Raw genomic sequence first — 27,646 nt, 5'->3', positions numbered from 1 at the left:
ATGGTCTAAGCAGGGTGCTCTTAAAAAAAGTTGAGGAAACTTGACAATTGAATTAAAAAGAAAAAGTGACAGGATCACAGAGATGCATCTGGTCCCATAATCATAATAACAGTTTGCCTCAAGGCACTGTTGTTGTACCGTCTGGTTTTGGTCCACCACGCAGTACCATCTGGAAAGAATATGATTGGCAACAGCTTCATTTCTCAGCATGACAATGAGCAACAAACACACTGCCAATGAAGTAAAAACATACCTGGGCAAAACACAGTGGAACACTATCAGTCATGGATTGGCCTCCTGACAGCCCTGAGTCTTATTGAAGCAGTGTGGGATCATCTTCAGAGAGAATGGAAAATAAAAAGACAGCCAACATACAAAGAAGAGCTTTTAATTTCCTTCAAAGAGCTTGGAGAACTATTCCTGAAGACTACTTAAAGAAATTACAAGAAAGCTTGCCTGAGAGAGTTCCCGCTGTGTTGAAGAATAAAGGTGGTCATGCCAAATATTGACTTTCAAGCCTGTTAAAATTGTACAAATATTTCCAATGTATGTATGCACATTTTTTAAGTCCCTGCAGCTATTTCTCATTTTTCTCACCAAATATAAAGAAATTAGAGCTGGAAGTTTTCTAAGATGTGCCTAGGATTGACTGATTACAAATTAATGGTGTCAAAACAATTTTACATAACCCATGCTAAAATATTTTCCAGTATTGTTTTATTTTCTGTGTATTTTATATTTATAGGTGCAGAAAAAGGCAGACAAGCTTGGCGAAGATCTTTTAAGTGAAGCTAGTGAAAGCAAAGGCATATGGGAATCCATAGCAAGGTGCGTAATCTCTTCAAATACAGCTTATATTTGGTTGGCTTTAGGTTTAAAGCCCTTCTCCAGCTGACAGGCAGTAACAGCTGTGAGCTCATTGATGGATTGATAGATGTGCTGATGCGCCTTCCATTTGTCAATTATACATTGCGGTTTCAGGAGATCTTACTCCTCCCCTGGATCCAGACTGCAATATTATGCTGTAAGATCTAGTCTTGCAAAAAATATGTGCTTCTGTAGGTATGTGTGTGCATTTGTGTGTTTTCCTCCCAAATCCTTCCTAACTGTGTGATCCTGTCTCCTCACTTAATGCTTGCTGTGTGAAGTGTTTGGAGCACATTTGAGAAAAGGTAGGCAGTTTTGCTGCAAACCATTTAACACCTAATACCTCTCGTCATACTCATTAGCATGCAGTGTTTATTGGTCGCTTTTAGTGCTCTCATAAGTATTGTAATGAATGGGAATCAGTCGTGATATTCTATTCTAATGGTAATAGTGTAGAAAGGATTTTTTTCTTCTTTTTTTTTGCATTTGTTTATTCATGTGATGATTTTTTTTTCTACGATTTCAGCAAGTCGTGAGGTAATTTGCAGCCTGTATTCATGCGTAAGGTCAACTTTTTTTTTATTGTGTTCACTTGCATATATCTGCACACACACAGCATTAAGCTGTATTGTTCAGAATCAGAAATAATAGTCATAAACAGTGCTACGGGATTCATCACAAATCCTGTTTTGCTGACATAAGTAACATAAAGTAGGAGTGTTTAGCTTGATTTTTTTTCCCTTGTTCTGGGAATATGTATGTCACCTGTCTGCTGGAACAGAGCAGAAGAGCAGTACCCAGTGCTTTCATATTTCACGTTGGATGGTATTTCACTATGTTTAGCCTACTTCAGCCTCTGATTGAAGCACTGGAGAAGATGTTATATGGGGACTGAAATTCAGCTGGTGCACTTTAAGCAGGTGGTTAAACCCTGACAGAGTTTGGTAGAAAGAAACAGCTTGTCTGATGTCATCGTTTGTGATCTTTTGTTATTGAGTTTTTGTGCTCTAGCATCAGACTAAATGAGACTCATTAATGATTTATCTTGTGATGACCTTATACCTGCTGCTATACTTAAAAAATAGAGTGAATTAATGAGTGGAGAAGCTCTCCTACTGAAAGACAATAGGAGTGAGGGGAAGTTTTTTCAGCTTTGTTGCTTAAGTGGACTTCTTCGCCACAGTGCTGGATCTGTTATGCCTGGAACCTCACATTCAGTAGTGTGCTGTATTTGCTATTGGATTGTATAGTGCTTATCAGGTCTAGATATTATTTGTGGGCCCTATATCCTGGGGTGTTTTTGTATTATGAAGTGTAGCTAAATGTTACCATAAAAAAGTACTTGCAGTCAGAGTTATAACTGAAGTACCAATAAATGATCTAGCATGTCCTTGATGTGCTGGCAGAGGTGCTTGTAGAAGGATCACTGCTGCTAAATAATGAAGCAAATTGAACTGGATGGATTCTTAAGACCATTTCTAACTTAGTTGCATTTATTATCTCATGATAGGCTTATATTTAAATAATGACAATACCCATGCCATTAAAATGTTACATAAAATGCTTAATAAGATGGTTGCTAGGGGGGGAAATCTCCCTTAAGTGGCTGTAATGTATATATCTAAAATTAAAATTCAGTTGCATTTGTAGACGAGAGTGTTTTCTTTCCTCCTTTCAAAACTAGGACAGGCAAGTCTCGAGTCTGTTAGAAGCCTGTTGTCCATAAGAGAGGATATCTCTTCTCATTAACATCCTGCAGAGCAAAGAGTAGAAAAAACAACTGTCTGAAACTGAGGATTAAGAGCCAGCGTGAAGCCTCAAGTTTTGGCTCACATGAATTAATTGTACACATACTGAAGTGGTCATTTGACACTTTTAAACATGTTTAATGTGAATTTCCACCATTATAACAATAAACAGTCGAGTCCTTTACTATTTGGATAGTAACACTATTTTTTTCTTTTGTAATCTTGCCTCATACGTCACCATTATAAAATAAAGATGTGACTGAAGTGCAGTTCTTCTATATTCATTCAAGAGGTATGGGAAAAATCTTGCATTAACTGTTTAAAAATTAAAGCTTTTTTATGCATAGTACTTCATTTTGGAGGGCAATCGACTTAGGAGCAGTTAAACTGTCAAGTGAGGCCATTTATCACAATATTCAAAACTTAATTTAAAATCTGGAGTTGATTCAAAGTGTTGAGCTTGTATTTATTAGCTATTCAGTAGAACTCTTGATAGAAAGTCCAGAGAGAAAAGTATCTTCACAACATCTAACCAAATCAAGTAGTAGAATCAAGAGACACCTTCATGAATGCAAATACAGAGGCCTGACAAGAAGGTTGTAAACCACTGGCTGTGCTAAAGAGCAGGAAGGCCAGATGAAGGAAACAGAACAGTACGGAGAAGGAGGAAAGCAGCATGCCAAACACCAGATACCACATTATCTGTCAAACATGGTGGAGGCAATGCTTTGGCATAAGTATGTGTGGCTGCCAGTGGAATAGAGTCACTAGTGTTTATGCATGATGATAGAATTCTAAAGTGTACAGACTCTACTCTCTGCTTGGATTCAGCAAATTGCTGCAAAACTTATCACTCATTGCTTTGTAGTAGGGCTGCACGATTTTGCATAAAATGAGAATCACGATTTTTTGGCTTAGAATTGAGATCACGATTCTCTCACGATTTTCTTTTCCAATATAAATATTTATTGCACTTATTAACTGCACATCAACTTCGTAACAGTTGAAACTGAACATAAAAACAACAAATGTCTCACGTTTTGTTGTTGCTGCAAAATGTTGTACTGCTTGAAATTCCGTCTCCACCGTTGCTCGACACTGCGTGTATCGAGCAGGTAGTGCAACAATAGAAAAATAGTTGCGGGACGGCACTGTGTAGTGTTTGTCTAGGGTGTTGATCATTTTTCTAAATCCCTCGTTTTGCACAGTGTTGATGGGAGCCATATCTTTGGTCAGGTGATAAGTGATAGCCTCCGTAATTTCTTTGTGCCTGCGGGAGTTCGACGTCTATAGGGAAGCGCTGTATAAGGTTCCCGTTATTGATGTTTGGGTGGTTGACCGGGACGGATTTTCTCCTGTCACTTTCTCGTCATCCCTGACGTGCTCTCCGTTGTTTTTTCCCTGCTAATTTTAGCATCACATGGCACAGCTTCTGTATCACGTGGTATAAGGCTCCGCCCTTTTCATTTGTTGAGCAGGAAGAGTGAGCGCTTGTTTTCATGCAGATTACGTCCCGGATCAAAATGCGGTACAATCGTCGTCGTCGTCTTTTTTTTTCTTTTTTTCTTTTTTAAATCGTTGTCATTTGGAAATGAGATCGCACATAAGTATGAATCGAGATCGCGATTTTCTAACGATTAATCATGCAGCCCTACTTTGTAGTATAAATTGGTAATGACTGTTATCACCACAAAAGCAACCCAAGAATTTCTTAAGGCAAAGAAATTGGATATTCTTTAATGGCCAGGTCAGTCACCTGTCTCAGCCCAGTGGAACAGCTTTTCAGTTACTGAAGTCAGACCCACAAACAAGAAGCAGCTGAGGACAGCTATTTGATAGCTCAGATATTACAAAGTTAAAATCCCAAGATTTCATCAAAGACGTTGTAGTTTGTGATTTTACCAAAAGATAGTTGATTTAATGGTAACGGTGACCTTAAAGCATGACCTCATTTATATCCTTAAAATAGTTCAAGAGATTCATTGTAAAAAGCTGAAGACGATGTATTTTCCCAATCTCCCAAAGAAACAGTGAGATGCACTCATGTCAGCAAGCATCACTAAGTCTAACATTGCTTTAGAGCAACAACAGGACTGATTCCAAATGCCCCCCCCCCACACACACACACACATTTTTGCGTATTTTCTTTGTTTCGTTTTGAGTTTGTCATTTAGCTGCCTCTGCCCTTTGTCTCTAGCATGGAAAAAATTAAGTAATTGTTTCTACCCAGCCTGAGGAACTTAGCAGTGTTTGTTATGCTGCACTTAGAAATACCAAGCATGTGGACCACATGGGGTGTGAGAGAGAGCAGCGCTGATGTTACCTGAGGGAGATGTTCAGGTTTTAGGTGAAGGGTGCTGTAAAAAGCACATTTGTGTCATTGTTTTTCTAAACTGATTCTAGATAGCCGGAATAGAAAGTGTTTTCCGTGTATTTATTTGCTGATATCCTTGTTATTAGGTTATCTTATATTGCTCTGTATATACTGAGATTGAGTAAGGCAAATGTATTGATTCTCCATAATGGAGAAACTGAATGTTATTTTTAACCTGTCATGGTGTGTTGCGCGTGTATATAGGTGTATTAGTAGTTACAATGGGGGCAATGAATGACTCGGTAAATGTCAAAACACCCTGTTCAATCTAAATAGGCAGAGGGCAAACAGAAGTAGAGCTTTGTCCAGTTGGTGTTGTCCACAGCTCAGGATTTATACAGAGCTCTGTGGACCCTTCCAGAGATCCAGATTATCTTGGGTGAGTCAGCCAAACAGGTTCTCACCTGACCCTCCAAAGCTGCTTATCTTGGGAACCCTGTTGTTGTGCTGGAGGCCCTTCATAATGCCTGGCTTAGTCATGGCAGGCAGTCGGCTTCCCCAGATCCCACCGATGTGTGGTGACTACCCAGAAGCCAACTGTTCAACTATCAAGAGTCATACTTTATCTTGAAGAGGACTGCAGGCACATTATTTTCAGAACTACAGATTTAAAATAAGTAAATAAAGGGCCATCGCTGAGTTTGTGTTTTGTGGGTATATCTTTCTTATCGGTAAGATGTGCCTGAAAGAGTTGGTTTTAGAGGACATGCAGGGACAAACTGTATTCTCCCTCCCCTCCCTTCACACCTCCCTCTCACTCACTGGTGTCTTCCTGAAGCCTGGGGGCTGAGGTTGTGGTTGTGATTGAGTGTGGGAGAGACACTCCTTCCCTCATCAGCAGTCTATTACAGACAAGGACACAGTTTGACTGCAGACTCATCTACCCTCCAGCACAAGTCCTGATTTCTGTCCGCTAAATGTGCCTTGCATCATGAACCACTGCTCTTTAGTAGCGGTTAGGGTATGTTGATGCATTCCCAAGTGTGGAGAGTGTCCTTACTTTGGATTTTTCCTGCATTTGTGCCCTTATCTCAGCATATAAATATTTTAGCTCGTCGATTTTTATCTGTTCTTTTACATTTAAGTTAATTAAAAAGCTAACATTTGTCTGAAAGGTAATGTGCTGACTTGCTTGGCATTATCTTCATACGTGTGTTCCACATTACTCTACAAAATCACTCCAATCTTCTGTCTTCACGTTTGAAAAGCTACTAGTCTTTTTTTCTAAAACACTGTTGATTTATTTTTTTAATTAATTAAATTATATAACCTTTATTTATACAGGTAGTCTCAGTTTCTCATTTACAAGAGAGACCTGTGTCCAACAAACAATACAGTTTTTTTTCATCTGCTATGCAACTAATAGAGTACTCATTCCCATACTAGGCTGATTCAGTTCAATTTCCATTTCTTAAAAAAATAAAAATATTTAAGTCATTTAAATCATTCAGTTGTAATCATGGTATTCCTTCAGGGCCATTCTTCCTGTGTACCCTCATCCAGCCACACAGGGTAGTAGGGCAACGGCCATGTGGATAATTCTTTAAAAAGGGGTCTGATATAATTGCACCTGAACCATCCCAGTTTTAATTATGAAATGAATCTGTAGAAAGCAACAGCATAAAGGTTTAAATAAACTGTGAGGATCATAATTTCAATCAAATCTGGAAGCAATGGAAACATGTTTACAAAAAAATAATTAAAAGAGCTACTATAGATAAGTCTGCATGTTTCTTTGGAAGTCTCTCCTCAGGAAAAGCTGCCACAGACTTTCCACATGAAGAAGACTGTTGCTTTTAAAGGAGATAATGGACACTGATGTGATTGGCTTGATTTTTATCCAAGCCCTAACACAATTAACTATAATGTATGATAATTCATTTTTGCATTACAACCCATTTTCTTTTGAAGTGTCTCAAACGCCACACTGTGTCAAAATTGCACCAGTGAATTGTAATAGTGCACTTACACTTTACAGCTTGAATCATAAAAATGGTGCCAGAAGTATTTGTGTCATCCCTGCCAAAGTCATCAATCCTATGACACGATGCTCTCATTTAAAGCAGGTCATCTATGCATAAATCTTAAGTGATTTGCTTTTCAAATGAATCGTTCACTTTGTATCATGGACTCTGTTAATGTTGTGGGGATGGAAACATGAAGAGCTGAATAATGTTTGCTGGGTCTGTTCTAAAACTTTATTTCAGCCCTCTCGTTGGGAGCCAGCAGGAGCTGAAAATCATATCAAATGTGTTGATTTCCACAGCATTTCCATCCCCATTATTATCATTTTATTTGAATAAATCATCTCGGCGTGTTGCATCGCGTTGCATGGTTTGTTTGAAAGTGTTTTCTGATGGCTGTTACAGCTGCTGTTACCTCTGGCAGTACAAAAGCATGGTGGCTGTTGGCTTAGTTTTGATTTATTGTCACTCTATGAAAAACACGCATCCAATCCAAACACAACTGACTCGTGTATCATGGTCTCATTTACAGCATCACAGGTGGTGGCTCAAAGAAGGATGACGGAGAGAAGAAAAAAGACGACGTTCTGAACATTTTTTCTGTGGCCTCGGGCCATCTGTATGAGCGTTTTCTGAGGTGGGTCAGTTTTACTTTCCAAACACGCACTTCCTTTTCAAGCGCTACACATTGTGTTCCTCTTATCCCTGATCCTCAAACTTAACCTTTTCCCATTCTGTCTCCAATTCAGAATAATGATGCTGTCTGTGCTTCGGCATACACAAACACCTGTCAAATTCTGGTTTCTCAAGAATTACCTATCTCCTTCTTTCAAAGTAAATCTTTACTACATCACATAAATATTTCGCTAGGCAAACCCAGCTTTTGTATTTCATTAATTTGACCTCTGGACTTCATTTTTGCTGTGGTCAGGACACCATCTCTCACATGGCAGAGTCATACGGCTTTCAGTATGAGTTAGTGCAGTACAAGTGGCCCCGTTGGCTCCACCAGCAGACTGAGAAGCAGAGGATTATCTGGGGATATAAGATCCTCTTCCTGGATGTTCTATTCCCTTTAGCTGTGGACAAGATCATCTTTGTGGATGCCGACCAGGTAAAGATCAAACAGAAATGACGTAGGAAACCGCTATATTGGAAGTGTGCAACTGAAAGCAAGACTTTTTGAAGTGTCATCTGTTCTTTGGCTGCTTACCAAAGTCTGTCTTTGCTGCGTGTTGCAGATAGTTCGAGCTGATTTGAAAGAGTTGAGGGATTTAGACTTGGAGGGTGCTCCTTATGGCTACACACCATTTTGTGATAGCCGCAGAGAGATGGAAGGGTATCGTTTCTGGAAAACTGGATATTGGGCGTCACATCTGGGACACAGGAAGTACCACATCAGGTAAACTTCTACTAATCATTTGATCTCTGATGTTTTACATTTTGCTGAGAAAATCAGCAACTGCCCTGAATGTTTGCCACTTGCGAATGTCTCTCACTGTAAAATGATGGACTTTAAAATTGTTTGATAATGGCCTTATAACCCTTCCCAGATTGATGGACAGCAACAATTGCTTCTCTAAGATCACTGATGATGTCTTTTCCTCCACTGCATTTTGTTAATTCCTATGCACACTGTTTCCACAATTGGCTTAGTGTTTTTGCTAAATAAATAATGCAATGGATTAATATGGTGTCATACACCTCAGAACTGAACATTTAACTTCTAGTGAGAAGCCGTTTACATAGGTGGGCTTAGAGTTAAGTGCTTTATTTTTGTATACAGTCATGGCACATATAAAATCATAAATCACTGTCATGAATACAATGTTCTGCTCCTTGCTAGGCTTGTGGTATTGAATTCTCCTTCTGTCAGTGTGATGGCTAATCAGACAGCGAGGCAGCCAGTGGATGAACAGAGAGCAGAACGTTTCACTTCACCACCGACTGATAGTGTCGGAACAAGAAAAGTCAGAAAACCACAGCGACTTGATTGGATACCAGCATGGTGCTACGCTCCAAAGAGCAGGACAAAAGCATCAAAGATGAGAGATGATCAGTGAGACCAGGAAAAACACGAGGCATTGAATATCCTCTGGGAGACTTAAATCTAATAAGTGTTAAGTGAAACTACATATTCTGCACCTCTGGGTTTATTAATATAGTGTGTCAGGTACAATAATGTGAATGCGGCTGGGGTATTTATCTTCATTTACTTTTTTTTTTTTTCATTCCGGTGGGATTTCCCCTTTCAGGAAATGGATTTCTAACACCTGCTTTCCATGTCTCCTCTCTCTCTCTCCGCTCATATTTCTTCCAGCGCCTTATATGTAGTCGATTTGAAGAAGTTCCGTAAAATTGCAGCCGGGGACAGATTACGAGGCCAGTACCAAGCCTTGAGCCAAGACCCAAACAGTCTGTCTAACCTGGACCAGGTATATAACTCAGGCATAGTGCTGTTGGATTACGTGTTGCAGAGTTTGCTCTTTCAAGACTTAATTCGTTTTGTGATATTTGTAGGACCTTCCTAACAACATGATTCACCAGGTAGCCATCAAGTCTCTTCCTCAGGAGTGGCTGTGGTGTGAGACATGGTGTGATGATACCTCTAAAACCACTGCTAAGACTATAGACCTGGTGAGTCGCACAGCAATTAGATTTGACTGCGTAATACTAAATAATAATGTGGGAGGCTAAGCGGGACACACGGTCTTTGCTGAATAATTCAGCTCCAAATGAAATTGTTCCTTTTATTGAGATTGTAAAATCCACAAGTGTCTTCTTTAAGTTCTTTTTGGGTTAACTGAAAAATATCTCTGTGCTACATTATACGCCTTATTATCTGCTTTATTTGTTGTGATAGCGTGCTGCAGCTGCTACAGCTCTAAAATGCAAGAGCATCCTCGCTGCCACAATTGTCCATGAGGCATTGGTATTTAGGAAGCAGCCGAGGAGCAATCCTGCAGCGTCCTAAACTAATTTAGAGAATTACTGGACAGGGTCCAGTAGACTGGAATAGGAAGTATTGTTTCATTGTAGTATAGGTCACCACTTGGTAATTCAGACACAAGACATAGCCTAATGTCCTTTTAACCGAATTGGAAATCAAATTAGGTTTAAATGCCTGTCACAGACAGCGCTGAGAATGACGATCTGACTCGTTGGGAGAGAGCATCACTGGCGGCATGACTGATGTGTTTTTATCTGCTTTTCTCGTTTAGTGCAATAACCCAATGACTAAGGAACCCAAGCTGGTGGCTGCAGCGAGGATTGTGCCCGAGTGGGTTGAATATGACAGGGAGATCAAAGAGCTGCTGAGACGGGTCCAGGAACAGGAAGACACAACAACACAAAAACAGATTCCTGCTGCCTCACAACATAAAAAAGGTTACTAATGATATATTTATAGGGCTACAAAGTCTTTCTGTTCTTCTGCATGGTTATTCTTACCCCTTCTCTTACCACTGTGATCATTCTCTGCATTTCTTTCCAACTTTCTCCCCTCCACACTCTGCACAGCAGACAACCACCGTGATGAACTTTAGTATCTGCCAGCACCACGCTGAAGAGGAAGGAGGCAGGCACCTTTTGCACACAGGCCACCTGTGAAGCTTGAAGACAGACAGTTCCATCTAAACATAGCCATGGAGTGTTACATCTCCAGCTGGAGGAGGATGTGATATTTTCAGACGCCATACCTGCTTCTGCACTCGGTACATCTTAGAGAATCAACACGTGGTGTAATTGTTAACTGCCAGCTGTGAACTCGTGGTGTGCTGAGCACTACAGACATATCTTGTTAAGTAAGTGGTTCCTGAAAAATGAAGCTAAAACAGAGAGTAAAAGCGTGAGGCCAGTAAGGGGCTTTATTAGGTATGTGTTGAAGGACAAACAGTGGGCATTTATTGCACTGATAATGTGAGCAAAGAATTCAATTAGCAAAGGCACATTTCTACAAATGTAATTTAACCTTTCTTTGAAAATTTTAAAAGCTACTTTTACATCTTCTTAATTTATAATTATGAAAACATTAGGACTGAATTGTCAAATGAAAGTTTTTAAAAATTGCTTTTCAAGTTGTTACATAAAAAAGTGTTAAACGTCTTTGAATCTACACACCTGAAATGTAAAGCTCCCCTCGGCAGACATTTAGGAAACAACGTTTCTCCTGCAGCAGTCCCCTCTCCTATTTTTGCCACCCAATGATGTACAGCATGTTCTGAAGGAAGAATTATCCTTCATTATATTATATTACTTTTATTACCTGGCCCAAAAAGACCTGTAATTGGCCATAGGCTTTTGTCCCTGCCTAGATTTTCCAGTCCAGTTCCCTCTCAGACCACAGAAATGACAACACACTGAAAGGATTTTCTGGATACCAGAAAGGTTATCTGCCCAGGCTTTAAATTACAAATTTTATCTTGGTCAGCTGCTTGTCCAAAGACAGGGGGTGTATCTTCAGCTATTGGCGTTATTTTTACATTATTTTGGGGGATAAAATACATTTTTGAACCGTAGCAAACATCGAATATCAGTATACAAACTATGCTGCTCTTGTATTTCAAAGACTGCGCCATCGATCGTAGGTGGGTGAAGGTGTAGTCTTTGTCCCAAGCACATGTAACTCTGTCATCAGTTCTGTCCCCTCAGGTGTAGCCATGCATTCACCTCTATGGTGCAAACCATTGTTTTTTTTTCTTTTCTATGATTTAAGGAAACGTGTAACGTCAAAAAAAGAAACTCTAAAAAGTTGTTTAAAATCACTAATTGTTCTTTTGATGTTTTCTCTCGACTCCAAAAATTCTTTTTTAACCATGTGATGAAAAAGTATTGCCTTGTTAGATGGTAAAGTATTAACTTGTTTCTTAAGTTATATCTCAGTGTTTGAGTAAAAGCCCGCATTCGACCTGGAGAGGTGAAGAAAAACATTTAGCTTAAAAATAAATGTAAAAGCAGAGCAGTACAACTGCTGCCGTCTTCGTGTCCCGTGCACACGCTGTGAGACAACTGAGAGCCAGGCAGGAAAAAAAAAAAGGTGTGGTGTAACATATGACTTTAGTTCAGCAGCCAGGAGGGGTGTACTGTGAAGCAAGTTTAACATCGCAAGGCTTTTTCTTTGCATTAGCTCACCATAAAAGCTAAAGCCTGAATCAGATATAATCAGAGTGTGATAACAGTGGTTGTAAATGTTATTTGTTAGCCCAGGCCCTTTAACTTAGGCTTCAGGCCTGGGCCCACACTTAAGAAAATGGACCAACTCACTTCAGCCAAGATCGGGGTGTTCTCCAAAGGCTGCTTTTTACTTCTACTGCAAATACTCTTCTCTGCATTTTCAAGCTTGAGTACACATTAATTTGCAAATAAATCAATAAATTATCTTTTATTGAATGAATTAAGGTAGCCTGCAATTAAATAAAGTCATTACAGTAATCTTTATCTCCAGCTGCACCATTAAACTGATGTAAACATTAATCAGTTAATAGGATGTATAGAATTCTGAAAAGGGCCATCCTGCATAATCAGTATGCAGTTTATTTCTGGTAAATTTCTGGTAGTCGTGTTCTTTCATGATTTTGAAAGCAGAGCACTGCTACTCTTCAGTAAAGGTAAATAAATACTTCCTCAGCCAGTAAAATAGTTATTAAATTGAAAATAGGTTACATTTGTAATATTGACTCAAAAGCCTGGAAACTTTTTTTTTATACACCAGTTTTAAAAGATGTCTTTATTTCTGTTTGATTTTTCTGATTTATATATCATATACACATATTCAAGTACTACTTAAGTACCCACTGAAGTAACTACATGGCTACCACCACTGTGGAATGGAGGTGATTATCATTTTGACTTTTTGTTAAAACCTACATTACTGTTATTGACTGAGCTTTCGCTGTGATAAATAGTCAACCAATAATCAAATAACTGCAATACCAACAGTATAAAACTGACTTTGCAGCAAATCAGAACCAATTGTAAGGATATTTATGCATTTTGCGCATCATCAGTTGACTGTATGTGGATTCTGCCGGTTTACTGCTACTGTATTAATGTGCATCTCTGTGGGTTTATATATAACACAGTAATCCCACAGCGGAGCGTCTATGTCATTCTTTACAGCAGCCCGTCATTCAGAACTGTCAAAACTGTGAGCAGGTAAGGAGTTCATTGTAACTAGAGAGCCACCTTGGTGACATTGAAATCTCCCGTCTTTAGTGCCATCATTCTTTTAGCCCATTCATCTTGCTTTGTGGTACATCCCTCAGGCGAGACTTTAATATTACGGATGAAAAACTCCTCATTTGCACACTTAAGGTCACGGTTAATGGATGGTAGGGGATTTTAAGTTATTACAAGATGTTTACATGTTATGAGTCTTCAACTTCACTGTACTTCTACAGTTTTTCTTGGTTTTTTGTTTCAATTCCACAATGAACCAGTTTTGTCTCAGGAATCAACTGTCCCAAGATCAGTGTTGCTGCTGGACTGAAGCAAACGGCAGATTTATGTCTTAAAAGTGAACATTAAAGAAAACGGGCGCAGGAAGGCTGCTCTCAGGGCACCCATCTTTCACTGTGCTGTGTCAAACTGAACTGTTTATATTACTGTTTGGTGGATCAAGAATAAACCTTTGCTACAAAATGTCATTGCAAAAATTGTTTGCGAGTTGTGCTCACCACTGAGGTCAGTTAATGATTCATGGTCCAAAAGATGTATTTGAGGAGATTTTCTTGGTCTGTTCTTCAATATATACACTTTCAGCGTGAATTTAAGGAGTCACAATTATTACCCTTTAGTCTCTGTCGATGTCGGTTAAAAAATGCTCTCGATTCAATTTAATGTACATAAATAGCTCTTTATTTACAGTTCAAAAAACCCTCCATTCATACAAAAATAATACTGTACCTCTGTACAAATACATTCCTACGAATGGATGTGAAGTGATTGTACAATTTGTGGAGAGGATACAAGAGTAAGATCTGATAGATAAAAGCCGCTTCAAGTCTGATATTTGTTAGCAGAGTAGGAGACCTTTTCCCCCAAAGTTTTGATTCCCACAGCAAAGATGCATTTTTAATTAATTAGACTCACTGAATCAAGTCACCTTATGCTCCACATTTTTATGATACTTGTGAACAGTCTTTTTATGCCAGTGATCTCCCTTTTAAATAGGGAGGAAAGTACAAATATTCACTCCAGCTGTGCTGAAGAGTAAGCCGCCTCAGTTGAAGTTGAATTTGAAGTTAAAGGGCCCGGAGCCAAACGGATTGAAACCCTGAAAGCCGTGGAAGTGATGATGATGGTGCCCCTGCTGGCTCTCTGGATCCATGGGGTCTTCTCCGTGGTCAAACTTGGTTCTCATCTCTAGGAAAACGTGAAGATTCTTGTCACACACTTGAATTAGAAATCAGTGTCTCTTTTTCTAAAACCATTAGTGTTAGAGCTGTAGAGAACAATCTAAAGGGTAATGGTACAGCAACTCTTGAAGTGATTTAGGCTTGCATTAACAACTTTCCACCCACACACACACACACACACACACTCTCTCTACCTGGATCAGTGAGAACCTCCTTAGCCTGAGCGATGTCTATGAACTTCTTCTCTGCCTTCTTCTTTTCCTCCGGATCCTGGAAGTTGTCCGGGTGCCACTGTTGTGCCAGTTTCCTGTAGGCTCTGATAATCTCCTTTTTCTGGGCAGTTCTGTGACCACGGCGACAGCATTATCAGCACATTTGTCAAAGATAAGAACAGCTTTTCTTTTCTCATTTTGACCTAAGCCAGACCTAAAAATACTCATCCAAGTGTCAGAGTTAGTTTTCTAGCCCCAGTGTAATACAAATGCCTCCGTGGCTGTAAATTTGTATTCCATCTCAGATTATCAGTAGACCTTTTAAACTCAAAAATGTTCAAAAGGCATCAATGATGAAATATTCAAGAGCAGTGATGTTTTGGCCTGATAAAAAAAGCAACCTAAAAGCAAACCAGCAGTCTTTCATAAGAAAACTACTTTTTAAGTTTAAATTCTCCACCAACTGATTGGCAATAATGTGTTACATTTTCTTGCTGAACTTGATCTGCAAAAATTCCCAAATCCATTGACCGATTCCCACCTCTTCACTCCAAGGATCTTATAATAATCCCTCTTCTGAGACTGTTTGAGTAGCCGCTGTGCTCTTTCCAGACCTTCTTTGATGTGACGGTCCCCCTCGCTGTGTTTTGCAGCAGTCTCGTAATCTTTAACAGCTGAAGAGGACAAAAAAAAGGAGTACAATGAAATTAGTATTATTTATTCACTGAAAACTAATAATGTGATGTAAACAATACCTTAACTGAAAAAACACATCTTTGATGTAACTGCTCTAACACCAATCTACAGTATATCCAGCTTCCTGCTCCTCCCCTGCCCTTATGTAAGAGTTCATTCATTCAAATACAAGAAACTTTGTGGCTATGGGTTAATATGCAGATGATTTTGGATCATTTGGATTCTGGGGGCTTCCCATGATGCAGTGAGTTTTTCTTCTTCACTCACTATATGGTGTTTATACACCACTCTCCATTTAATCGTCCATGTCTTTTATCCTGTCTTCTTCTCATCACCCCCAGCCAGTCGTGGCAGACAGCGTTCCCTCCCTGAGCCCGATTTTGGGGGTTTCTTAATATAAGAAAATTTTGTACATTACTTTACATTACTTTTTTTTTTTCTTCTTCCTGCTGTCGCCAAGTGGGTGCTCATAGGGTGTTGTTTGATTGCTGGGGTTTTCTCTTTATTATTGTCGGGTTTTACCTTACAATGTAAAGTGCATTGAGCTGACTGTTGTTGTACTTTACCACTATATAGCTAAAACTGAAACTGCTTCGAATCTATGATGTCTCCTGCTCAAGCTGTCGATGCTATATTGTCACAAATTTCTGTAAAAATCAGTATCGACCTCTACAAATGAGAATAGACTTCTCAGAGAAAAAGCATTACTCTCTGAACGGTGAAGAGCGGCATCACCTGCGCCGATTTAAACACACCTTACTTGCTGGAGAATTGATTCCTTTAGTACAGACACATTTTTAAATAAATAAAAATACCTACACAAGGTATGGCAATTAAAATTTCAGAAACTATCCAGCTGTCAGAGCAATGGTTGCCGTGTATCTGAAACCGAAGAACCATGGTAGTGGCAATTAAATTAAAATAGCTTAAATTCACAGCAGACGCTTAAAGAAACGTAACAAATGATTGTTATCAGTAGTGAAGCACGGGATCCACAAATATCCACTTTGTGATATTACGTCACTAGTGTCCTTGAATAAACTTTCATATTAAGGCTGTTTGTGTGCACACGTTTGGTTGCTTTGAGGCTTGTTTACCCTCTGTGGTGAATTAACACCCGTGTTTTTTAACAGGTAAAAATCCCACACAAGGTCTGGCTTCACTACCTGCTGATGTGTTTATGCCATGGTGATTACAACACACACAGACTTAGTCCAGCCAGCATCACCTGCTGGGGTGATGCTGGGATCTTTGAGAAGAATATTATTACTGTCAGGCTGACCTGCCTGGACTGATGGCAGCAGTTACTGTGGGTTTAATTGGATGGATACATGGGTGTGTTTTATTGTAAGAGTTGAAATAAAGGCTTAGTAGATGCAAGCCTTCAATAATAATATCAATATGGGTGTTGCCGGTTATACAGTCTAATTTAAGCACAGAGGTTTAATTTATCTTTATTTTTTTTGTAGCTAACATTTTCTTTATGCATATGTTGACCTTTGTTTCTGACATCTGAGTTTAAAGCTGAGATACAACTAATATTTAATACTGCAGAGTAGAAACACAATTTACCCAGCGATTTTGCAAATGCATCGTTCTCCATCACTAGAAATCTACTAAAGCGAGAGTTGCAACATTTTGCTCTCCAACAGCAAAGTGCTCCTGATGTTTCTTCAACTGTCTGTGCCAATTTGGTATTTTTATCACTTGCCACAATGAACACAGAAGCACACAGGAGCTCAGACACAGGGCTCTAGCTGTGAGCAGTTTCACCCACCTGCTGTTCAAACCTTCTGTTTGTAAAGGTAAGCCAATCAGATTTAGAAAAAAAAAATTTACCTTAGATGGAGAGGAGCTAAAATAGCCAATCTCATAGAATTTAAACAGAGGGGCTGCACCACAGCCCAGTACATGAATCATTTGATCTTCAAATGCTGCAGAGACCAAGAAATTTGCATCGTCTCAACTAATCGTGTACTCATAAAGCCAATATGTTTCAAAATTATATCATCTGCTTCAAGTATTGCTTTAAGTCCCCTAATGATTGTCCAAACATTCAAAATGTGTCTGTACATTTGTGCTGCTGAATATAGTCACTGGTTACACTGTTTGTCATTATTTAATATACCTTCAAGCTAACACTACCCAGCTCGAGTCCTACAGCACCAAAGGTTTGGCTATTACAATATCCGTCTGTATAAAAACATGTTGAGATGGGTGTGATGGTTTTCATTACATTTTAAATTTAATTGACAGATACACATAGTGTAGGCAGGAATTTTGATAAAAATATGCACTGGTCTGTTGCACAGCAGTAGCTGAACATCAGGTGACAGGTAAAATGATTAGTGGGAGACTATTCCTGCAGATTTCACCATCTGCCATCATTTCTGCAATTTGACAAGAGATGGGGAGACCGTTGTTTCAGCCTAATCCCACCTTCTGTCAGTAAAGCGTTAAGGATAGTAAGAGCTGAGTGTGTGTGTGTGTGTGCGTGCACTTTCTGCCACTACCATTGAAGCTTCATGTTTGAAAAACAAGTAATTTTGCACACTTGCTCTGCCAGCAGTGCTGGGCAGGTCTACATCTCGCAGGTTATATTTACCTCCAACACTCGGCTCCACATTTAATTCTAATCATGCTGTATGTAATAAAGTGCTCTCAGGGTTGGTGACGTTTGTCTTCTCTGGCTTGAGATCTGTTAGCTGTATGCTTCAACCAAATTCAAAATGAAGATTCTTATATTTAGCCACACATGTAACCTGCACTGTGCTTATCTAAATTCAAAAATAGAAGGCATTTGGTAATTAACAGACAGATTGTATTGAATGAGGCAGAAGGTAATTAGATGTTAGAATCTCTCTTCTGTCTGAAAAACAATATTTTTGGTTTACATGCAAAAATTAATTTGCAGGATGTACTCTACATACGTTTCTATGTACAGTTATGAGATCTGAAGGAAGCTGCTTAAAAGAGGTTTCACTGACGCCTAACTTTGTTTCACTCTGCATACTGTGTTGTGTTACAAGGACCCCTTGTGTTGGGCTCCTAGCATGACAACAGTTATGGTAAATGGTAAATGGCCTGCATTTGTATAGCGCTTTTCTAGTCCCTAAGGACCCCAAAGCGCTTCACACTACATTCAGTCATTCACCCATTCACACACACATTCACACACTGGTGATGGCAAGCTACATTGTAGCCACAGCTGCCCTGGGGCGCACTGACAGAGGCGAGGCTGCCGGACACTGGCGCCACCGGGCCCTCTGACCACCACCAGTAGGCAAACACGGGGTTAGCACTACCTGTAACAAACAGTTACAGGTAGTGCACAAGAGTTTGGGTAATTACAGTCAAGTGCAAAAAGCACACCTGTGCTGCTTTCAGACAAACTCACAGGTTAAACAGCAGTCAGGAGCTGATAATCAAATGCACGCGATTAACTGATCCGCAACGAATGTGAACGCCTCCATAAAAGGAGTGTTGGCAGTAATAATAATAATGGATTGCATTTATATAGTGCTTTTCGGGGCCCTCAAAGCGCTGTACAATTCCACTATTCATTCACTCTCACACACTGGTGGAGGCAGCTACAGTTGTAGCCACAGCTGCCCTGGGGCAGACTGACAGAAGCGAGGCTGCCATATCGCGCCATCGGCCCCTCTGGCCATCACCAGTAGGCGGTGGGTGAAGTGTCTTGCCCAAGGACACAACGACCGAGACTGTCCGAGCTGGGGCTCGAACCGGCAACCTTCCGATTACAAGACAAACTGCCAACTCTTTGAGCCACGATCACCCAGGTCTTCAATTGAATTTCAGCATCTACAGCGCTGCAGGCTCCAAGATTGGAAGTGTAACAGCTTTTGTGAAGCTGATCTGTAATTACCACTTTGCAGATGTAAAGTTGCAGTTTGCACACATGTCTGTCGAGACTCAGTGAAGCTGACTTCTGTCCAGTTTACAGTTCACCATGTTATTCTTGTAGATTAACGTGACAGTCTTATGATAGTCTGTGTGAGGCATTGCCAAAAAAGGCATTTTGTGAAGTCATAGTATCCCTGACCTTTAACCTCTAGATTCTGATGACTTAATCTTTGAGTGATTGTTTTTGCCAAATGTAAAGAAATTCCATCCAAACATTGCTGAGTGCGCTCAAAAGCAGGACAGACATAAAACAAACACCCAAACTGAACTGAAGACAAACAGGCCATCTGCACACAAGCTTCAAAATAATGCCACGCTCCATTTTGAGTGGGAAACCTTTAGCTGGAATGCCCCCTAAAGTTGGATTTCCCATTAGGAAAGTTGGATCAGCAACACAGACCCTGACTTTGCAATGCAAGACTGTGGCGGTGGGGTTTGTTTTGCTGGATCAGCTGTAGGAAGAAGTGTTTAGGGAGCAGTGCCAGCTGGGAGAGAGTGGTACACCTGCATGCATCTGCTAATTAACCTCTCTCCCTGTATAGGAGGAGTGGGGTCAGAGGAGAGTGTGCGCCGTGGAGCACAGCAAGCGGCTGCACAGTGGCCGAGTACGAGAGGCAGACGGCGCTCTGAAGTAGGGCAACTCAGCAAAGCAAGCATTTTCCCCCCCTGTACTAATTACAATAACGAACTGTGTGTATGTGAGCAATTCAAGTTTCTCCTCTCTCTGCTTACTGAGGAGAACCCACAAGGCAACTAGTGCTACAAAGACATCAGCAGCACTAAACGGCTACTTGTAATCTACGCTGCTGCTGTTGTGCATTTATGACTCTCTAAACAATCCATAGAGAGAGCTAATAACACTGCAGCGTTTTTAAGCACCAATAAACAAGCATTGTGTTCAACTTTTCAGGTATCCGACAAAACACTTCTTTTTCCGATGACCTCCGATTTCTGAGATAAAGAGAATGTGGCTCAAGTGTGCGAGTAACCGTGCACAAGCATTACCAAGGTGCTTGCTGAGTGGTGAGACCTCCTTATGCTATCCGGTTAGCAGGAACTGAACTTTCAAAACAAGAGCAAGGGAACTGGCCACTAATAAATCAATTTCTTTTTGTATCAGACTTTGGAAAATGAAAGTCTAAAACTATAGCCAACTATTGTGACGTCAATGCATGGGAAACGTTACATATGAATATAAATGGTAAATATTAATCTAGAATTTCTTCATTTGGTGAAGTGCAAGTGAGTAACAATTATAATCTATGACTTTATAAAGTGCATATATATTTGTACCATTTTGTTTTTATTCACTGATGCAGGGATTCTATTCAGCTGATGTGTTCCTGTTTGCTTATTGTTCCCAAGTCAGTCCAGCCAGCAGACAAAATGTTACCCACCCTCGATCTTGAAGGACCTTGATGCAGCTACATATGTCGGGCTTACCTTCCTCATACTGTTCATCTTGGAGATAGGCCTCAGCTCTGTCCTTCAGCACATTAACATTTGCAGGATTGGACTTTAGGACTTCACTACAGACTGAGATTGCTCTGCTAGCCTGCTGGGCCTGGTCATAACAAAGAAAAAACGAAGCTTGGATAGATCCTTTAATAGAAGCACAGCGGCCTAACACATCCTTTTGCAGCAGTAAAGGGGCTTACCTGTGTTAGCGCATGGCAGATTCGCTCCTTGGCAAGAAGCAAGAAATGTTGCACATTGGGCTCGGTGGTTATCACCGCCTCGTACTTGCTCACTGCGTCTTCATACCTAAAGGAAGCGGGAGGCGATTATGTGACGCTGGCAAAACAGGGGATTGCAACATGGATCACTGCACCCACAAACACCACACCATCGTTAATTTCTCTTTTAAGTCTTGTAAATATGAAACCTTATATATGTCAAACATGATGTGACATCCATTCACGTTAAGATGGGATTTGCACGCCTCTTTGTAAAACCAGAGAAGTGGGGGAGCCTGAGGATAAGAGAGCCGTCATTGTACAGCTGATGCAATCCCCGGTATTCAGATGGGATATTATTTTATATTTACAGAGATGAAGACTTTCCTGACACATTTCTATCTTTGTGAGGACACTCACTGATATGCTGTTAGCCGTACCACTTTACTCTTACCACTTAAACCAGCACTCTAAAGGTGGACCAAAACGACATTATTCCTGAGGATTCAATTTAAACTCGTGCTCATAAAAATGTTTTCATGAACATACAAACACACCTTTGTTCTTGGATGTATTCCTCAGCAGCTTGGATCTGTTTGTTGAGCTTCTTCACTTGCTTGTAATGGCTGTAACACTGCTTGTGATCAGGATCCAACTTCAAGCACTCACGCACCTCACTGGAGATCATAGGACAGAGGAAAGGTGAGGCTGAAAAGGCTAACTTTCAATGGTGACGACATGAACAGAATGACAATAACACACCAGATTTACAGTAAATAAACCCTAATGTACAAATGCATGATCATTAGTAACCAGTGTTGGGCAAGTTACTTTAAATTAGTAACTTAGTTACTTCTATCAAAAGTAACTCAGTTACTTCAAGTTACTCGTTACTTTCAAAGTAACTAGTTACTAGGGAAAGTAACTTTGGTTTTACTCAGAATTCTCTTTTTAATGTGTTGCTTTACAGCTGTGGCTCCAGCAAACATCAGCTGATACTAGAAATTAATTTTAAATAAATTCTAACAACAGCGGATCAAGCTTAAACGTGCTGCTGTTGTTTAGCGCGACATCCGGCGGTTTCCTCTTTCTGGCGTGAAGTGGGCGATAAACAAACAAGAGAGAAAAGCCGATCAGCTGAGGGAGGGGGGAGAATGAGAGAAGAGGCAGCTGTGCAGCAAAGACACAGAATAAATCCAGCTTTGTGTCTTTTTCATTGTAGCATAAGTCCGGGACAAACTGTGTTCCTTTTCACCTCAATACGAAACGCGTAATATTTTCTCTGAATACGAGACGATTCCGTTTTTTTTAGGGGACGGTTGGCAACTCTAATAATTAACCTTATGAACAAAATAAAGTTCAACTTCAGTAACATCATAGCACCCACCCAGCTGTATAGAAACTCCGTCATGCTAGCTAGTACGCAGTACGGAAAAGTCAGCATAACGAAAATAAACTCCACCTAAACTTGGTTTATATCTGACCCAGATAGACTGCAGGTCATAACTTCTTACCTGAAGTTCAGTTCACCTGACACTCGGACTGGCGGCCACTTCGGGTCTCTCCTTTTGCCTCCCCTTTCCCTCATCCACCTGCTGTCCTCCACCACTTGCTAATGTTACTGAATCTGCGTAACCAATGACGACCCTATCTAAATCCCAGTAACGACTAACGTGTTCCTGGCTTTCGCATAATAACTAGTTACTGTGCTCGTTACCACACAAAAATAACGTAGTAACTGTAACGCGTTACTTAATAGCGCATTAGTCCCTACACTGTTAGTAACTTACTTATGTCATTTATGGCTACAGTCTTTCTAATGATGATAATAATAATAGCAATGAGAAGGCCAGTCACTGAAACAGCAGTCCACATCATCATCATACACGCATTTGTAATGTTGAGGGTGGAAATGCATTCGTCATGACATTCATCAGAATAGAAAGATGCCATTTTATAAAATATAAAAGTATCTACACAAAAATTTCCAATATTAATTTCAGTTGTGTTTTGAAATCCATGAAGGCTATGCCTTTGTGAAGCCATACGCTGCTCTCTGTACCACTATGTTTGGTTCATTTCTTGTTTTGCAATTTTACCACTGAATGCAAACTTCTGCAGACAGTCGACTTAAACATTAGAGCCTTCACTGTGCGCCCACTCACAGCACCTTAAATAAGCACAAGTTCTGGGGGGTTTTTTTTGGGCCACATGAACCGTTGCAGTACTACTCAGCTATTTTGGCCTCTTGACTCCATTTCCTCCTCAAAACTTACATTCAAGCTAAAGTGTTGCCTTTTCTGACACAGAGGAGGAAATCTAGCACACTTCACTCATGCATATTACTGAAAGTGGTGAAAATTAGACTTCCAGAGAGTGGGCAAAAGAGCATGGCTGTACAAAAAGACAACCCTTTTAAGATAATAGCAAAATTTAAACTCCTGTTTACCTTTTTGTTTTTTTTTTTTTGTTTTTTTTTTTTTTTATTCTTATGAGGCACAGTCTATGAATGAGCTACCCACTATACTGCACTCTGATGAAGTGTAAATCCAATATATTTTTTAAGAAAAAATAACTAAGATTAAATCATTATCAGAAATGTTCCTGCTATTTTTTTTTAATTTAGAATAAAAGCTTTGTGATTAGTAGAGTATCAACCATAGTGACATGCTGCCTTATTGTGGCATTGCCACAGTGTAAACAGCAGCAGGGAGCTTCTTGAAAGCAAACAGTCTGCGAGTCCTTACCTGAGGGACATCTCATGGTCTCCAAGATTATAGTAGATGGTGCTCAGCTTGTAGAAAGCCTGGGTATTGTCATTCTTTAACTTGGATGCAGCTTTAAGGTCGCTGATAGCTTTCCCCATCTCTCCCATCTGAATGAAACACTCTGCTCGCATCTCACGAGAGGTCACATCCCAAATGCACGTCTGCAACAGTCGGACAATAACGCTTACAGACTTCAGGTGATACGCAAATGCTCTGTACTCTCTGTATCGATGATAATGCAGAAAATCCTATGCTTGTGGGAAAATCAGTCAATACTGGCAAGGAATGTCTCTCACCTCGATGACGGTGTCAAGCTGTGCAGCAGCTGTCACATAATCCTTGTCGTCGAAGCTCCGGCGTGACTGAGCAACCAGGCGCTGAATTTCATCTGATTTTGTCAGCTGGCTCTGGGCCTCCTTCTCTTCTTTGTCGCTGGGGTTGGACTTCAGCTAGAAGATTTCAAGGCATTACGCTAAGTACTAATGTAGCTAAAGAAAATGTGATTCCATCTCTCATAGATGTATTCCAATTTGAGATTTCTGTGCCATCTTCTGCCTCCCGAAAATATTACTTATCACTGCAGTGCTTGCCAGTCCCTGCACAGATAACGTTATAATGAATCTCGTTGCAGAGGTCATCATACTCACAAGAGCCATCTCAGCTAATGGCACAACTCTTACAAATAGACCTATCTACTCTTTAAATGGTTCCTGCTAGCTCAGCTAAGGGAAGAGCATAAATGTGACGCATTACACCAGGCCAATGTTGTGGACTGCTGAAGCAGCAGAACAGCCTGCACCTCTGACCCGTTCCCTCAACAGTATACCAGCAAAACGAAGTCCACAAAAAATAAAAAAATAGACTGCAGAAGCTCAGATGTAATCTTTCCCCCTGGAGGCAAAAGAACTCTTTGCACTCTTGATGGAGGATGAATCTCAGCTTAAAATTAAATACTTTTCCATACTTTAGGCAATTCCAGAAATAGACTATTAAAAGTATTCCAAGGCTGTGATCATTCAGTGTAGCATACATAAGAACATAAGAATGATTATGGGACTAATCATTAAGCTTCAACTTGAAGTTCAGAGCTTGCTGGTGGTGGTTTCAGGGAAGTGTGGACAGGTGACCAAAAACGAGCCTATGACCTGCATACTTTAAGGTCAAAGTGACACCATGTGAACTGTTCATCCAAGTCCCTGGAACTTAGGGCTGTGCGATATGACCAAAATCTCTTATCCAAAGACATTTCTCATCCCGATAATGATATATAATCGCAAAATAGTGCATTTTCTGTAAATTCTGTGAATCTCAGGCAACTCGACTTGTGTGAAGTGTTTATAGCTGGGTGTCGTGTACCTGCAGTCGAGTGTTGTGACTTTGACTTGTCTTTATTACATGGCACACTGCAGGGAAAAGCCTGTTCTAACCTTTAAGTGTAAGGTTTGTTTTGAGCACCTGGGGGCTCTTTTTTGCTTCTCGTAAACTCTTTCTATACTCCGGTAGAAAAGGTTTGTTGTGTCTGTGTTGGGGACCAGTTCTGTGCTCCGTGTCAGACTTTTCATAACCAAACCATATCCATGTATAAAACGAGTGTAATGTGAAAAAGATGGATGTTTTAATATCATCCATCTGATCCTATTATTCTTCATATTGTACAGCCCGATTGGAACCTAAGACTTATTCACAGACATGGCAAGGCCATTTACTGTATGATTTTAGGTGGCAGTATGTGATTCTAATTGGACATGCATTTACAAATTCAAGCCTCTAAAATGGTGCGAGAATGCTCAAATGAGCGTTCCCCATTATTTACATCTAGTAAGTAAACTCAAATATACATGACCCCCCTTTCCTGTTCTTTTAAGGCTTTCAACTTCCCTGGTGTTTCACTGCGAAGAACCATGTGTTTTGTAAAGTGCATTTACCCTGTCATTATCCAAAAATCTCACACTGTTGTTCCTCACTGTAGTGTTATAAGTGTTATACAATACTATAATACTACTACTACAATACTAGCTCACGTTCTATGTTCTGTAAAGGAAAATTAAGTTTCATTCAGTGGCATTTATCTCTTCAAACACACCCTTCACAGTGCTTTTTAATCTGTTATCTTGAAATCCACCACAAGGAGGACACTGTATAGACAACCATGAATACACGTCTTTGTACTTATATTTATCATTCTGAAGAAAAAAAAAAAAAAAAAAAAAAAAAAAAAAAAAAAGACTACTGCAACGTTACTACGGCCATAGATCAACACTGACACCTCCTGGTGAACTGTTGTTTCTCTCACAAGTGTCTGCCCCAGCATAGTTTTGCTTTAAAAGGGGGTATTGCTTTACTTACCACCTTCTTGAAGTCACTCTCCGCTTCATCCAGCTTTCCCTGCTTCAGAAGAAGATTTCCTCTCTGAAGCCGTGCCTGTTGAGTGAGACACATCAAGAATTTGTTTCGCATGTAAAATAAAGAGTTATCAACACAGCTTCCAGAACCGACTGATTTCCCAGCACGCCTGGGCCCGCAGCCGAAATAAAAAGATAATGTTGCCAGATGTTTGCATGCTTTATCTAATTATTTGCATAGATTTATCACAGAGTTCTGCCTTAAAGGTTAGTCTGCAGTATGACACGAAGTATTGCTTTGAAATTCTATTTTCTGTCAAATGTACATTTTAAATTTACATCTGTTAAAAAAACATTTCTGAAGAAATACACATTAGACAAACAGTAAAGACAACAACTTACAGATGTGAAGTCCGGTTTGAGTTCAATGACTCTGCTTAAATCAGGCAATGCTGATTTTGACTTCCCCATTGCTAAAAACACTGTAGCTCTTCTGTAGTATGCCATGTAGTTTTGGGGATCTATATCTGTAAAATGCCAATGAAACTGTCACTTTAGAAGAAACCTTTTGGGAAAATCCAAGGCATTTTTTGGTGTCGTTAGCATGTCTCTGACACTCACCCACAGCTGCATGGAAATGAGAGAGGGCATCAGCTAGCTGGCCAGCAGCAAGAAGTTTCTTCCCCATCTCCATGTGATTGTCCACACTCCCATCCTTGCCACATTTCCCTCCTTAAAAAACAAATAGAACAAATCATAGTGCAACAAAACAACACTGAGCATATTTTTACTCATTCAAGTAATGCAATAATCAGATTTTATTTAAATATTCCTGTATATGACCTGCCCAAAAATGTAAATCACATCAATAACAAGAGCAACGGCAACAGCTTTCCCCACAGTAATTGGTAAAGACTTTCACAAGTACCTGGGTTTCTTACAAGCTTGAAGACGTTCACGAGCAAGCATAATCAAAGAAGCAGTTTTATCTATCATCTTTTATTCTTTAGGCTCAAACCAGCTAGCTTTAAGTAATAAAATTGACCCAGTGACTAGCTAGCTTAACGTCAGCTAATAATATTAGCGATTTCACAAGCTAATGCTGTCAGTGACATTACCCATGTAATAAAGTTGTCTGAACTTTAACCCGAGTTCAAGTTAGTGGTAGCATTCACCAGCTATAAATGTAAAGTACACCTAGCAAACGTCTTACCTTGAAACCTAATATCAATCAAAACAAGAACATATGGGAAGTACGTCAGTATTTTGTGAGCCACATGGTCGATGGAAACCATGGTTAAAGTTCTCTCTCTCTCTGGACACGTCCCGCAGACTTCAGCTGTCACTGTTTCAACCAGTTCTCCCCTTATTTCGCTACAATCCCATGTGTTGGCGGATGGCTACATTTCTTCTCTTTTTCCCAGCCACTGTAGACCAGCATACGCAACCGACCGGTCGTGGGTGATCGTGATTGGCTGAATTATATGGAAAACCCCGCCCACATCTGTTGGTTCAACAGAGAGCAGCCACGGCAGCACAAGCACAGTCAGTGTGCGCGCGTGTGTGCGTGCGCGCTTGCGTTGGTCGGTGGTTCTTATGGACGTACACTAGTCACCTTATTTTTGAGGTAAAAAGTATATCAACTAGAATGTAAACCGTAATTTTGACATTAAGATTTTATCTTTTTAAAAAATCTGTATTTACTTGTATCTCTTATTTG

The 27,646-nt window shown here is 40.1% G+C and overlaps 2 protein-coding genes across 7 annotated transcripts in view; one reads left to right on the top strand and one right to left on the bottom strand.

The window, feature by feature from the left end:
• Nucleotides 1-13,718, top strand: part of uggt2 (UDP-glucose glycoprotein glucosyltransferase 2) — a 43,766-nt gene extending 30,048 nt beyond the window's left edge. Inside the window, exons 32-42 of one of the 6 annotated variants that reach the window (XM_085248404.1) lie at nt 746-828; nt 1,149-1,172; nt 7,486-7,590; nt 7,703-7,787; nt 7,885-8,067; nt 8,195-8,355; nt 8,800-9,012; nt 9,274-9,388; nt 9,474-9,590; nt 10,175-10,340; nt 10,476-13,718. In XM_085248404.1, the coding sequence (XP_085104530.1) occupies nt 746-828; nt 1,149-1,172; nt 7,486-7,590; nt 7,703-7,787; nt 7,885-8,067; nt 8,195-8,355; nt 8,800-9,012; nt 9,274-9,388; nt 9,474-9,590; nt 10,175-10,340; nt 10,476-10,498 (1,275 nt within the window). In that variant the 3' untranslated portion in view covers nt 10,499-13,718. The other 5 variants (XM_085248403.1, XM_085248405.1, XM_085248406.1 and 2 more) reach the window with 5 other exon arrangements.
• A 67-nt stretch (nt 13,719-13,785) lies between these two features.
• On the bottom strand, nt 13,786-27,388 carry dnajc3a (DnaJ (Hsp40) homolog, subfamily C, member 3a). The gene is made up of 12 exons (XM_085248408.1): nt 27,140-27,388; nt 26,548-26,658; nt 26,329-26,453; nt 25,931-26,005; nt 23,881-24,033; nt 23,564-23,745; nt 21,374-21,493; nt 20,799-20,904; nt 20,584-20,704; nt 15,062-15,194; nt 14,503-14,651; nt 13,786-14,315 (listed from the first exon to the last, which is right to left on the bottom strand). Exons 1-12 carry the CDS (start codon nt 27,219-27,221, stop codon nt 14,173-14,175), a joined length of 1,500 nt encoding a protein of 499 aa, XP_085104534.1. The 5' UTR covers nt 27,222-27,388; the 3' UTR covers nt 13,786-14,172.
• Nucleotides 27,389-27,646: the final 258 nt, after the last annotated feature.

This window comes from Mchenga conophoros, linkage group LG16 (genome assembly GCF_057382185.1).
Source record: "Mchenga conophoros isolate Kocher_MC1m ecotype Shallow Benthic linkage group LG16, M_conophoros_male_GT1.1, whole genome shotgun sequence".
NCBI classification, from domain to species: Eukaryota; Metazoa; Chordata; class Actinopteri; order Cichliformes; family Cichlidae; genus Mchenga; species Mchenga conophoros.
This window is presented reverse-complemented; position numbering and strand designations above follow the sequence as displayed.

Excerpts from the sequence above, each read along its gene's own strand:
- dnajc3a (XM_085248408.1), bottom strand. The coding sequence starts at position 27,221 with ATGGTTTCCATCGACCATGTGGCTCACAAAATACTGACGTACTTCCCA. Across the intron at positions 26,454-26,547 it reads TCATTTCCATGCAGCTGTGG|ATATAGATCCCCAAAACTAC; the intron begins GTGAGTGTCAGA and ends GGCATTTTACAG. Across the intron at positions 20,905-21,373 it reads GAATACATCCAAGAACAAAG|GTATGAAGACGCAGTGAGCA; the intron begins GTGTGTTTGTAT and ends CGCTTCCTTTAG.